Source organism: Podarcis tiliguerta (assembly GCF_965153285.1).
Source record: "Podarcis tiliguerta genome assembly, chromosome: 14".
Lineage (NCBI taxonomy): Eukaryota > Metazoa > Chordata > Lepidosauria > Squamata > Lacertidae > Podarcis > Podarcis tiliguerta.
In genome coordinates this window covers 44366041-44379585 of record NC_139547.1, presented here as the reverse complement: position 1 = coordinate 44379585, position 13545 = coordinate 44366041, and the positions used below count along the sequence as shown (strand labels likewise).

Genomic DNA, 13545 nt, shown 5'->3' with positions numbered 1-13545 from the left:
TAATGTGTGACATTTTAGTGTATTTTTGGTCTTTGTTGAAAGCCGCCCAGAGTGGCTGGGGAAACCCAGACCTCTCTAGCAGGTGGGTGTGGTTGAGGGGAGGAACAACCTTGAGGAGGCCAAGTCTTCCTTACCTTTCCTTTCTTCCTCTTTCTTTTTGGCCGCCTCTTCCCTCTGTTTCCGGATGATGGCTAGTCGGGCGAGGTCTGCCTTGGCCTGCTCTGTCTTCCCGGCGAGGTGCATCTTCATGTACCTCTCTTTCGCCTTCTGTTTCTCAATCTCTTCTCTGTTTTGAGCAAAAAAACAATCCAGCGAAGGAGGTTTTAATCAGAGTTCAGAAGGCACTCCTTCCCACACGGACACAAGCACAGCTTAAAGGAGGCAACGGAGGGCCAAAAGGAGACCTGGAAATCTGCCCGAGGAGGCTTTTGCCTGCACCCGGAATATCCCTAAGCAGAACCACAGTTGAACTTGAGTATGTGACAACGTCCCATCCGTTTGCATTATGCTGCTGCCATTATCAGAGGCCACCGGGTACCATTTGCTAGGGAGCCACCGCAAGGGAGAGGTACCTGCCTTTATGCCCTGCTGATGGTCTTCCCGGAGGCATCTGGCTTGGCCCCTGGGAGATACAGGATGCTGCACTAAGTGGACCTGTGAAGCTCACCCAGCAGGGCTCTTACACTTTTGAATTGAATTTTATTATTTCGGTCCCAGACCAGTTCCAGCCCACCTACAATATCAAGGAAGTCATAAAACACAAATAGGGCTACATCTGAATTTGCAATTAGGTGTAACAGGGACAATACAGATATAGCAACAGTTTAAAAATATCTAAATTAAAACTTAGTCACTAACATATAACCTAAAATTATCATTTAAAACCTTAATCATGATGATAGCGCAGCTTGTTCCCTAAGTTTTGGCTATCCTTAACATGATCTCAGGATCCTTGTCTTCTTTCAGGGATTTTAGACACCGAAGTTCGGATTCATTTGGAGATTTTTGCATAGCAGGGGTAATAAATACTGAGCATATATCCCCGTAGAAACGGCAGCGTAACAAGGCATGAGAGACAATTTCTACCTCCATCAAGCCGCAGGGGCAGACTCATTCCACGTATGGTTTACCCTCAAATCTGCCCTGCAATAAGGCAGATGGCAGCAGATGGGTTACACTTTTATGTCCCTCTACCAGCTCTGCTTCCCCACCTGAACAGCATTCAGAGGAGAGGCTACTCTGTGGATTTCAACACTAGATAGAGGGCACAGCTCCTCCTCTGCATGCAGAAACCACAGCTTCCATCTCTTGTGTGCAGGTTGCCACAGACACCTCTGGTACCCCCAGCCCCTCCGCAATTGGCCTTGTTGTTTTTCCAAACCAAAATGAGTTGGAGGTGGGCATGTGGAACTATCCACAGCTGGAGAAAGGTTAATTCTGCCTTCCCCGGCTGCCACCCTGCTTGCCCGGCAATGAGGTTTGAAAGAAGCTTCAACGTAAAGAATCTTTCAAGCCTAATTGTGATGCACATTGCGGGGGAGATTTAATGGGGGACACCAGTAATCCCCCCGCTGCCAAATGTTTTCTCGTGCCACACAATCACACCTGAGAAAAATCTTCTATTGCCTCCCTTTTTGCAAGCCAAAGGTGGGGCTGGGGCAGGTGGGCTGGGCTGGCCGTTTCTCTCCAGCTGCTGTTTCCAGGAAGATGTTTAAGCTTCAAAAACCCAGATTTTTTAAAAGCCTAATTGCTGGGGGAGGAGGGCCAAGTATGCTGTAGAGTTTGCATCTGGGGGTGCGGGGCACTTGGGGAGGTGGGTAATTGCTGCCCATGATGGTTTCTCAGGTTTCCAGATGTGTCCACAGGGTTGGTGGACCTCCCCCCCTCCCACTCTCTGGAGCAGCAGTTCTAGTAAAAGACCATCTCACTGCCTGAGACCTTGAAGAGTAACTATCAGAGCAGCCATACAGCTGACTTCTTTCCGCATGGGGAGGTGCTTACCCTGGGAAGCCACCGCCGCTGGGTTTTGCCCCCTGAAGAGCAAGTCAAATAATTGGGATAGCAACTAGTGCCTTCCTGTTGCTCCCCAATCTCTCCAGTGTTTTGTATTTTGCAGGCCACTGTATTCCCGACACAGTTCCTCTCTGGCAGCCTCCGATAAAGGCACACATGCAGAAAGGCGAGAATATGGACAGATCTACTAAGACGGTGAATGCACCATGTCCGTAGTGTATCAGTCAGCCAAGAGGTGACTACTCAGGGCTGCTTCGCTCAGCACAGCTGCGTTGGCATGCGGAAGGGCGTTAAAACACAATTTATCCTCCTTTTGCTCTGGGACAGGCCAGTAATTGCTCCTTGACAGTCTGCAGGTTCCCAAAATAGGGAGCAGGGAACCACAGGCTCCCAGACTTCTACACACCCTGAGCAACACTTCCCGGAGAATCCCACACGCCAGAGGCGAGGAAAACACCTTACCGTTCTCTCCGCGACAATTCCCTGGGGCTCTCCATATCTATCTGAGTTACTTTTTTGGCTGTCTGTGCAATGCGGTTGGGATTCTCTATGTCTATCATGCCTTCCACGCCTTTGTGCTTTGGCTGGAATGAAAGAAGGGGAACGTGAGCAGCGGCAACTTTAGGTGGGTGGAACAAACAACATGTAAAAGCTTATGGAGGTGTGTGATATAATAAATAAATAAATAAATAATAATAATAATAATAATAATAATAATAATAATAATAATAATAATAATAATTTATAATAACCCCGCACATCTGACTGGGTTTCCCCAGCCACTCTGGCTTCCAACAAAATATTAAAATACAATAATGCATCAAACATTAAAAGCTTCCCTGTTACATGGCTGCCTTCAGATGTCTTCTAAAAGTCTGGTAGTTGTTTATCTCCTTGACATCTGGTGGGAGGGCGTTCCACAGGGCGAGTGCCACTACTGAGAAGGCCCTCTGCCTGGTTCCCTGTAACTTCGTTTCTCCTAGTGAGGGAACCACCAGAAGGCCCTCGGCACTGGACCTCAGTGTCTGGGCAGGATGATGGGGGTGGAGATGCTTTGCCTGAGGGGTTGGACAATTTCTAAAATCTCTAAAAGCTGTTACAACACTTTTGTTTGGGGTCCTCACCTCCTTGCAAAGTTGGGGGGGGGCTGTTTCAACAGGAAAATGAAGATCTCCCTTGCTTTCCTTTTACTAGTTCCTGCCTCCATCCATTCTTCTCTGACTGATCATGGACTTAGGGCAGTGGTTTTCAACCAGCGTGCCACGGTACCCTGGGGTGCCTTGAATGATGGTCAGGGGTGCTGTGGGCAACATTGGCCTCTGTCTGTCTGTCCTTCCTTCCCTCCTTCCTCTGAAGCTCTCTCACACCTCTGCACCCTGAAGGCTTGTGCAGCTCTTGTTGCAAAAGCCCTAGCCACAAGCTCCGTAGGAGAATGGTGCCTCTGGCGCTGGTCAGGGGGTGCTGGTTGCCAGGAGCTGACGTGGCCCCAGAGTAAGCAAGCAAGCAGGCCAGCCAGCTAGTCTGCCAGCCCTTGCTGCTGGGAATGGACAGACAAGACCCAGGCCTCTGTGGGGCCTGGGAGGGGCCTCTCTTTGGGGGGCAGCTGAGACCAGGGGCAACAACATCGGCTGCTTGGAGGACTCCCAAGTAGAAGGGAGAGGGGAGGAGGCTGAGGGAACACTCCACAAGGGAGGGTGTTTGAAAAAGGGTGAGAGGCTGCCAACTCTGCAGGCAAGGGCTGACATAACTGGGCTCCTGAGCCCCACAGGGGAGCCGCAGAAAGAACGCAGTTGGTCAAGGGAGCCATGGACTCAAAAAGGTTGGAAACCTCTGACTTAGGGCAGCGGCGTAGCGTGGGGGGTGCAGGGGGGCCCGGCCGCACCGGGCGCAACATCTGGGGGGGGGGCGCTCACACTCGCAGCTCTCTGCCCCTACCTGGCTCACTCACTCTCTCTCACTGCAGTGCTGGCTGTGCAAATCCGATCCGAGCCGCCGGGTCGCCGCCCACTGTGGAGGGGAGGGTGCCAGGCGTGCGGTGCGGTGCGGAGAGAGAGCGAGGGACTATCTGGGGGAGGGACAGTGCGGTGGGGGGGGGGCGCAAATTACTTGCCTTGCCCCGGGTGCTGACAACCCACGCTACGCCACTGACTTAGGGGATTCAGAGGCCCTTGGGGAGTTGGGCTGCAAAAGCCAACTCATGTTTCCCCTACAACAACCTTCTCATGGATTGCCCTAGCCCGCTGCAGCAGATGGTTACCTGAACTGGGTTGGTGGGCTCTTCTCCAGCTGGTTGCTGGGTTCTCTCTGGAAAAACTGCTCAGGGAATGGGACCCATCTCTTCCCTCTCTGCTGCCCCTGCTTCCTGCTATGTTATCAATGCATCCCAAGAGAGACAGGGGTGGGGGAACCTTTTCAGCCCAAATTCTCTCTTACGGGAATCTTCCAGGGGGCCACATCCCAGCAGTTGGCGAGGGCCAGAAAAAAAGCAGGTGGGGAAATGGATGCGGTTTCTCAGCTTCGTACAGTAGGTCCTATTTCAGCAAAACACAACTCACGAGTTTTCTATACACCTCTCCCTTTCTCTAGTGCAGCTTGAGGGCATCTCCCAGCTAGTCAGAAGTACACAAAGATGGGGTGGAGCAGGTTGGCAAAGGGGAGGGGGCATGGCTTTGGGGGAGTCCTCAGGGCCATACAAAAACAACTAGAGAACCACCTTCAGCCCTGTATGAGCTCCTCTGGAAGAAAAACAGCCCTCCAGGGTGAAGAACTTGGCAGCAATCAGCTGGATGAGAAATGACCTGAATTTCAAGGATTAACACAAACTGAGCATCCTTCCACGGAACATCTCGATAGTACCTGGTAGTCTTCATCGTCCTCCTCCTCCTCTTCACTCTCGTCTGAATCTAGCGATTTCTCTTTCTTTTTGGGTTCTCCTGTTGCCCCATCGCCACCTTCCTCTGCTTCCTCCTCCTCCTGTGGAAGTGAAAAGCATTATCCGTGCAGGGCGACCACAGAGTAGAAGTTACAGTGCGAGCAGAACTGCTCCTCAAACTGCTCTTCATCCACGAAGCTCACTGGGTGATCTGGACCAACCGCCTCCTCTAAACCTAACCTACCATTTATGCTGCCCTGACCTCCTTACAAAGGATAGTGGACTATAGATCTTTTATTTTTTTACATCTTGTTCTGTCCCAGAGGTATGGACATGTGCAAAGGAGGGCAGGCAAAGTGTCCTCTCAGAGGTGGCCCAAATTCATTGGATTCTGTAAGCAATAATTAAGCACTTGAGAGCGAGTGTGTTGTAGTAGTGAGAACTTTGGTCTGAGGAAACATCAGTTCAAATTCCTACTCAGCCACAAAGCTCACAGGGTGACCTGGAGACAGACACTCAATTCTAGTGTGCTGTACTGCAAGGGGTTATTATAAGGATGAACTAAGTACCTATCCTCAGCATCTCCTTTTGAGTAAAGGTAAAAGGTCAATGCTAATAAATATGTTGCAAGCCTTTGCCCAACGTTAAGGTTTTCTCTCTGTCAGGAGTGCGTGTGGGAGCCAGGCCCTGTGACCAGTAGGACTTTGCAGGCCTGGGGCCTTCCTAAGTTTGTTCTGAAGAGGCAAGGCACGGCTGCACAGGTGAGGCCGATTGGTAACTCACAGCACCTGGTGGCAAGAGCTGGGAAGGGATATAGGGTCAGCATTTCCCGTTGGCTCTTTGCCACAGCAACACGTTTCCTGCCTTGCTGCGTTTGGCTCCTTGATCCCTTGCTTCTTGATCCTCAGACCCTTGACTTTGTGACTCCTTGCTCCCTGACCCTCGGCTTCTTGAATCCTGGACTCCTGTTCCTGCTCCCACCCCGCCATCTTGCCCCCGGTCCCGATGTCCCCAGCCGGGACTTTGATCGCCCGTGAACCGGACCGTGACACTCTCAATATGAAAAATGTAGAATTCCTTTTTCTAAATCCCCGTTTTTGCAGATGGGAGGCTGAGAGAAGAACTCGTGTGCCTGTGTCAAAGGAAAGGGTGAACCAGGCGACTTCCCATCTCACAGTTCAACTCGTGCCTGCTATTGTTAACCCGGTCCTGTGAAAACTGCAGCAGACACACACTTACCTTGGCCTTCTGTTTCTCTGCTTGGAGCTGAGCGTCAATCTCCTCAGGGCTTGTGTACTGCCGTGCCCGGCCTTTGTGGCCTCCTTTCCTACCTGCGAGGAAAGAGCCAGTTTAGGGATTTGAGACCTACTGGTGTAGGGCAGTATGCAAATTTAACAAATAGCAAACAATAAAATAATAAATAATAACATGACTTCAGACAGCCGCTGTTGTCCTCGTCTCTTCGCTCTTGGCTTATTGCAGTCAATCAAGCAAGACCAGACCAAAACATCTAGACTGTCCAGTGTTCTGCCCCTTCTGCCCAGTTGCCAGCCATGTGCAATGAAACAGGTAGACTCCAACTCTTCATCAGCACCAGCCAGCATGACTAATGGATGTGGATGATGGGAGTTGAAGCCCAGCAATGTTTGGAACGCACTAGGCTGGAAAGGTTGCCCTAGAATGTCCCAGCAGCCCATCATCATCATCATCATCATCGTACCCTGCCCATCTGACTGGGTGGCTTTCAACATATATAAAAACATGACTTCCTGCAGAGCATGAAGGATGAGGGAACTGGTGGTTTAGCATCCAGGGGATAAAAACCACATGCAACCACAGGTGGCAGCCTTCCTCAATCTGGTGCCCTCCAGATGTTGGACTACAACTCCCATCATCCCCGCTATTGGCCATGTTGGCTGGGGCTGATGAAGGGTTTGAGGCATGTACATATATAGTCATAGTGACTGGTAACTTGGCAGAAGTCCTGCAATACGAGGAAGGCTGGCTTGAGGGGAGAGAAAGCTCTAATAATAATAATAAATAAATAATAATAATAATAATAATAATAATAATAATAATAATAATGTTATTTATATCCTGCCCTCCCCAGCTGAAGCCAGGCTCAGAGTGGCTAACAACAGTAAAATAATACAGCATTCTAAAATCAATTCATTCTAAAATCAGTTCAAATCAAATTGATGGCAACCATTGGGCTAGAGTTCTGTGAGGATTACCAAAGGAGGGATCAAAACCATAAGGGGAGGGAAAACATAAGGGTCAGACTGTGCCCTGGCCAAAGGCCTGGTGGAACAGCTCTGTCTTGCAGGCCCTGCGGAAAGATGTCAGGTCCCGCAGGGCCCTAGTCTCTTGTGACAGAGCGTTCCACCAGATCGGAGCCACGGCCGAAAAAGCCCTGGCTCTGGTTGAGGCCAGCCTAACCTCTCTGTGGCCCGGGACCTCCAGGATGTTTTTGTTTGAAGACCATAAGAAAGGCTGGAGAACTTTTCAATTGGCAAGTCCCAGCGTTCCTGATTCTTTAAAACCTTCTGTCATCCCTCCAAACCTCGTCATTCTTCCCAGCAGGGAGTCAAAGGGGTCTTTTCCACCTCATCCTGGACATATCACCGCTCAACCCATTGCTCAGCATGGAATTCTAAGCCATGACGGCTCCCCACTTGGCTTGTCCACAGCCTTCCTGTAGGATGGGGAGTCACAGCATCCCTGTCTTCCCCTCACTGCCTGACTCATGCCCTGGGCTGCAGGCCAACTACAAATCCCACAGCTGTTCCATACAGTCAGGCTGCATGTGCTGTGTCATACCACTTGGAAGAGTCACAGCTTCCCCCAAAGAATCCTGGGAACTGTAGTTTGTTAAAGCTGCTGAGAGATGTTAGAAGACCGCTATTCCCTTCAGACAAAATACAGCTTCTGGGATAGTTTAACTGTCAATCCCTCTTGCCAGGGAATGCTGGGAACTGTCGCTCTGGAAGGGGAATAAGGGGTCCCTTCCAGATGTTGCAGCGGCTGGATCCCAACAACATCTGGATGGACACAATTTCCCTGTGCCTGCTCTGTATTATTTGTATATTATTTGATAAAAGTAAATGGATTATAAGCAAGCTCCCCAGCTCAGCTTCTACTGTGTGCATGTATGTAGCACACCAAAGTCAGAAAGGAACCATTTTCATTTGCTTTCCAGAAGAGTAGCCGCACTATTCTGTTAGTCGGAGAGGTGGGTGGGGGCGGAATCCTCTGAATACTTATTTGAGAATAATACCATTAAACCCAGTGGGGCTTACATCTGAGTAGACCCATATGAAACTGGGAATTCTAATGCGAGGTAGAATTCAAGATTGTGCTCATGTGAGCAAATCTGCCTACAACGGGCAAACGGTGGGAACTGGATTTAAAAAAAATAAATGTGGGGAAAAACAAAGATTTCAGGCTGCTTATGTGCCACACACTGAACAAGGATGAGCAGTCACTGTTTCATTCCCTCGTAGCTCAAAGCTGCTGTGTCAGTTGTGTTGCTCTATAATTTACTCACCGCATTTACAGGCAACGCTCCCCTTCACTTGAAGGTCTCAGGACACAAAGACACAAAGCCAAAACGAAAACAATTGCAAAAAGAGCTGAAAGGGGCGGGAGCAATACAAGGAGGCTAATCTAAAAATGTGAGGTTAGGGGAAATAAACACCTCCTCTCTGCCACTATCTTTTTTGTTTGGAGGTGGAGGTGGAGCTGTCCAGCCAGCATGGCCAGGAATGGAGGGAGATGCAGTCCTACACAGCAGTGTTCCCCAACCTTGGGGCTCCAGCTGTTTTTGGACTACAATTCCCATCATCCTTGACCACTGGTCTTGCTAGCGAGGGATGATGGGAGTTGTAGTCCAAAAACAGCTGGAGGCCCAAGGTTGGGGAACACTGCTATACAGCATCTGGAACCATGCTGACTATTCCTGACCCAGAGAAAGACATCTGTCCCGTTGGGTGAAGCGTCATTAATTTAATTCCAACTGGCCGCACAAAACCTCTTACTGCTAACTGGTTAACGCAAGCCAGTTTGTCTGTCACACAACCCTGACACTTAAGTTGCTTTTTAAAAAACCAAACAACCAACCAAACCCACATTTGGGAGCTGCACCCTCCAACGCACATGGAAGTTGCTACCGCAAGATGCTATGTGGCTTTGAAAATGATCAAATGCAAAGAACTTGGATCAACCAACGGTTCTTAGCTGAATAGATCCTCCATGTCCAGAAGCAATTTAACACAGACTACCAGGAACGTAGTACCCACGGGTGGCGCTGTGGGTAAAAGCCTCAGCGCCTAAGGCTTGCCGATCGAAAGGTCGGCGGTTCGAATCCCCGTGGCGGGGTGCGCTCCTGTTGCTCGGTCCCAGCGCCTGCCAACCTAGCAGTTCGAAAGCACTCCCGGGTGCAAGTAGATAAATAGGGACTGCTTACTAGCAGGAAGGTAAACGGCGTTTCCGTGTGCGGCTCTGGCTCGCCAGAGCAGCGATGTCACACTGGCCATGTGACCCGGAAGTGTCTCCGGACAGCGCTGGCCCCCGGCCTCTTGAGTGAGATGGGCGCACAACCCTAGAGTCTGTCAAGACTGGCCCGTACGGGCAGGGGTACCTTCACCTTACCAGGAACATACAAGAAGGGGGGCGTGTTGCTTTCATGCCATAGTGGCAAACTTCCACGGGAAAAGTCCCTATGAAAAACAGAAGACTGGATGATTTGGACCTTTGATCCGACCCAACAGAGCAATTCCTGAAACACATCTGTTGTTTCAAATATGGATATCCAGCACACCAGCCATAAATGCTCAGTGTCTGTAGCCTAGCCATCTCCTGCCTTGACATTTTTTGAACTATGCTTTGCTCTTGTACTTTTGGTCAGATCTGCTGCACTGAGAGAGCACCGGGTATTGCAGCTTCCGTTTCCTTCAGGATGTCATCATGCTTCAGTGGCAAACCTCACCATGCTCCTTTTGGAGATCCAGAGAGGCAGAGAACCCAAGAGCCACCACTAGGAAACCCTGATTATGGAAAAGCTAGCATTCAGGAAAGACATCCTGGCAGAATCCCTTGGAAATAGTTCAAACTGGGTGTGGTGCAGCTTCGGGACTTGCTCGTTCTTCCTCTCCTGTTCATGCAAGCAACCAGTCATGTGCTGAATATGCAGCGGCAAGGCAGCCTCTCCACTGGGGGGGGGGGGGGGGGGAGAGGCAGCAACAAGCTCAGTCATGCCTCCATCTTCACTAAAAAAGGTCTGGCGAAAGCCAAGCTATCAGTTTCTTTTCTCTGTCTATTGCAGTCTCCTCTTCCTGGCTCTGTGCCACCGCTTCAGACCGACAGAAATTTCGACTTCATATATACACCCTTCACTTCTGAAGAATTAGGGACGCTGTCGTTTTTAACCAACCAATTTAGCTAAATGCACAATAGCCATGATAACCTTCATTCAGAAATGACGTACATACAATAAGCTCTGCACCGAAACTGACACACACACACACAAATTAGCATCAGCACTCATCAAAGCAAGATGACTGCTTCTGTTTCCTTCCTCAGCTGATGCTGGTAGTGGTTAAGAATGAAAGACATGAGCTGGTAGCCTCCAGTACAAAACAAGCCCCTAATCTAGCCAAGTGCCCACTGGCTTCCCTTGTTCAATCTGTTCTTCTCATGGGGAAAACAACACAGGCTTACTCAAAAGGTTGGATTGGGGGACCTGTGGTTCTCCAGATGTCACTGGAGAACTCTCATCAACCCAGCCAACTTGGTCAATGGAAAGGGATGGTGGGAGTTGTAGTCTAAATAATGGAGGTTCCCCAGCTCTGTTGTAAGGTCAAATCTATTATGTGCAGCCTGCTTTGAGCTCTTCTCAAAAGGACTATACTTATATACTGATTAGACTCAACCCCCTCAACCTCTCAGGGGCTCCTATCTTGACCTCCACACCTCTCTCTGTTGTTGTTTAGTCGTGTCCGACTCTTCAAGACCCCCTGGACCAGAGCACGCCAGGCACTCCTGTCTTCCACTGCCTCCCGCAGTTTGGTCAGACTCATGTTTGTAGCTTCGAAAACACTGTCCAACCATCTCGTCCTCACTCCTCTCTCTAGGTGAGGACTATCCAGAGGGATTCCTTTTTTAAAAGTCTTGCTGTTAGCTTTTGGCCTGCAATTTCACAGAGGCTTTTGGAAACTGCTTATGGAGTATATTACACAAGGTTGCAGGTAAATGATCAGAAAAAACCCCGGAAGAGCAGCACTACTGGATCAAACACGGGAAGCTACCTTATACAGTGGTACCTCGGGTTAAGAACTTAATTTGTTCTGGATGTCTGTTATTAACCTGAAACTGTTCTTAACCTGAGGTACCACTTTAGCTAATGGGGCCTCCTGCCGCTGGTGTCGCATCGCGGCGGCACGATTTCTGTTCTCATCCTGAGGTAAAGTTCTTAACCCGAGGTACTATTTCTGGGTTAGCAGAGTCTGCAACCTGAAGTGTCTGTAACCTGAAGTGTCTGTAACATGGGGTACCACTGTATCAAATCAGACCATTGACCCTATGGGCTCTTCTATCTGAGGCCCTTCCATGAGAGACCTGGAGGTTAGCAACACAAGAACGGGCTATATCTGAGGTGACCTCCCATTTGTAGAATGCTCTCCTCAGGAAAGCTCACCTGGCACTTTCTTTATACAGTGGTGCCTCGCAAGACGAAATTAATTTGTTCTGCGAGTTTTTTCGTTCTACGAGTTTTTTCGTCTTGCGAAGCACCAATGCGTATTGACGGTTTCCCATAGGAATGCATTGGCAGTTTTAAAAAAAAAAAGGCGCAAGACGTTTCGTCTTGTGAAGCAAGCCCATAGGGAAATCCGTCTTGCGAAGCAACTCAGAAAAAGAAAAACTCTTTCGTCTTGCGAGGCATTCGTTTTGCAGGGCACCACTGTATATCTTTAGATGTCAGGCAGAAACTTTTTAAAAATAATTAAGCCTTTGGCCTTTAACTATCTGTGGCCTTTTAGAAGTGTGTGGGATGTTTTTTAATGTAACACAAACACACACCTAATGTATCTATGTGGGGTTTTGTTTGTTCGGCTGCAAGTTGCTTTGGGCAAGATAAAGTGACTAACAGATTTAATAAATACAACGACAACAAAACCACCACCACCTTGGGAGATGGCAGGGAGCAAGAACAACAACAACAACTTTGGGAAACGGCAGGGATTGAACCTGGAACATTCTGCGGTAAGGCTCAGTGAAAGCTGGTTCAGTAAAGTTTGGTCCTTTCTATAAGACATGAACAAAGAAAGCAGCCATATACTGAGCCAGACTCAGACTGAGCTCAGTGTTGCCTACACCAATATTCCCAGCCCTAACCTGAGAAATGAATCAGAGGCCTTCTGTTTTCAAAGCAAGTGCTCTACTGCCAAGCCACAGTCCTTGCCCTTCAAGCTCAAATTACCGTTTAATTTGGCACCCTACTGCTAACAGCACTGGTCAGGCAGGTGCCTTCCAGAAGGTCGTATAGAAAAGAACCACCTGGATTCTCAACATTTGAGATTTAGGAGACTATGTGATTTAATGGGAAAAGTTCAGGGGCAGTTCCACGCCCCCTTTCCTTTCTACTTGTGCAAACCAAGTGCCTGAATCAGCCCTCAGCCTCCTTCCCACGTGGAAGGCATATCAGAGTCTTTTTCCCCCTTTCTTTTTGTACGCATGCCCCCGCTTTGCCTGATGCAACTGTCTGATGCTCAAACCGCAGCGGGGAATCTAAGGCAGCCTGGTACCTTTTAGCTACTGTTAGGGAAGCTTTTCCATATGTCGTGACTTGGTGAAAAGTTGCGGGGAAAGAGTATCATCAGGACAGAGCCCACTGAATGCATTCACCCCACCCCAACTTTCCTCTCCCCATCGTTTTCTTCCCAGCATTTCTAAGCTCCCTTTCACCGGAAGCCCCTTCGGGAGGCAGCTCACGTGGATCATCAAAAAAAGCACGTTAGGTTGACGATTAGAAAACAGCAGCGCAGACCGTTCTATAACAAAACACGTATTTTTTATTTTTAGTTAAAATAAACCCCGGACCAGCGCCTTGTCCAAAAGGAGAACAAGAAGGGTTTCCAAGGCGCACGAAAGGAGCAGCTTGGAGGGAGGGAGAAGAGAAGCCTCCCGCCATCACCCTCACGACCCTCCCACCCCTAAGAGGCGCCCCCTTCCTCCAGGTCTTAATAATAATAATAATAATAATAATAATAATAATAATTTTTATTTATATCCCGCCCTCCCCAGCCGAAGCCGGGCTCAGGGCGGCTAACAACAAGACGCTCAAACCCCTCAGAGGGTCCCCAGGGAGGGAGAACCAGAGACCCCAAGTCCCCCCCCCTCCAGCCGGCCCAGAGGGGAGCCCAAGATGGCAGGGGGCTCCCCGCTCCCGCCTTCTCCTTCACCCCACAGGGCCAGGCCACAAGGCCGCGGCCGACCCCTGGGCCTCCCCTCCCGGCCGGGCTCACCTCCTTTGGGCATAGCGAGGACGATGGCGGCGGCTCCGGCTACAAGCGACTCTTTCCTCCCCCTCCTCACTTCGCCCCGAGCTTTTGTCGCGACCCGGAAGCGGAAGTGGAGCCGGCCCTGCGCTCCTCAAGTCTATG

General features: G+C 49.7%; 1 protein-coding gene across 1 annotated transcript in view; it reads right to left on the bottom strand.

Annotated features, from left to right (window-relative positions):
- The window catches only part of PDAP1 (PDGFA associated protein 1), a 14798-nt gene extending 1253 nt beyond the window's left edge, over nucleotides 1-13545 (bottom strand). The window contains exons 1-5 of the mRNA XM_083413824.1: nucleotides 13408-13545; nucleotides 6125-6216; nucleotides 4870-4986; nucleotides 2476-2597; nucleotides 135-286 (exon numbers count right to left, since the gene is read on the bottom strand). Of these exons, the coding sequence (XP_083269950.1) occupies nucleotides 135-286; nucleotides 2476-2597; nucleotides 4870-4986; nucleotides 6125-6216; nucleotides 13408-13420 (496 nt within the window). The 5' untranslated portion in view covers nucleotides 13421-13545. The remainder of the gene's footprint in view (nucleotides 1-134; nucleotides 287-2475; nucleotides 2598-4869; nucleotides 4987-6124; nucleotides 6217-13407) is intronic.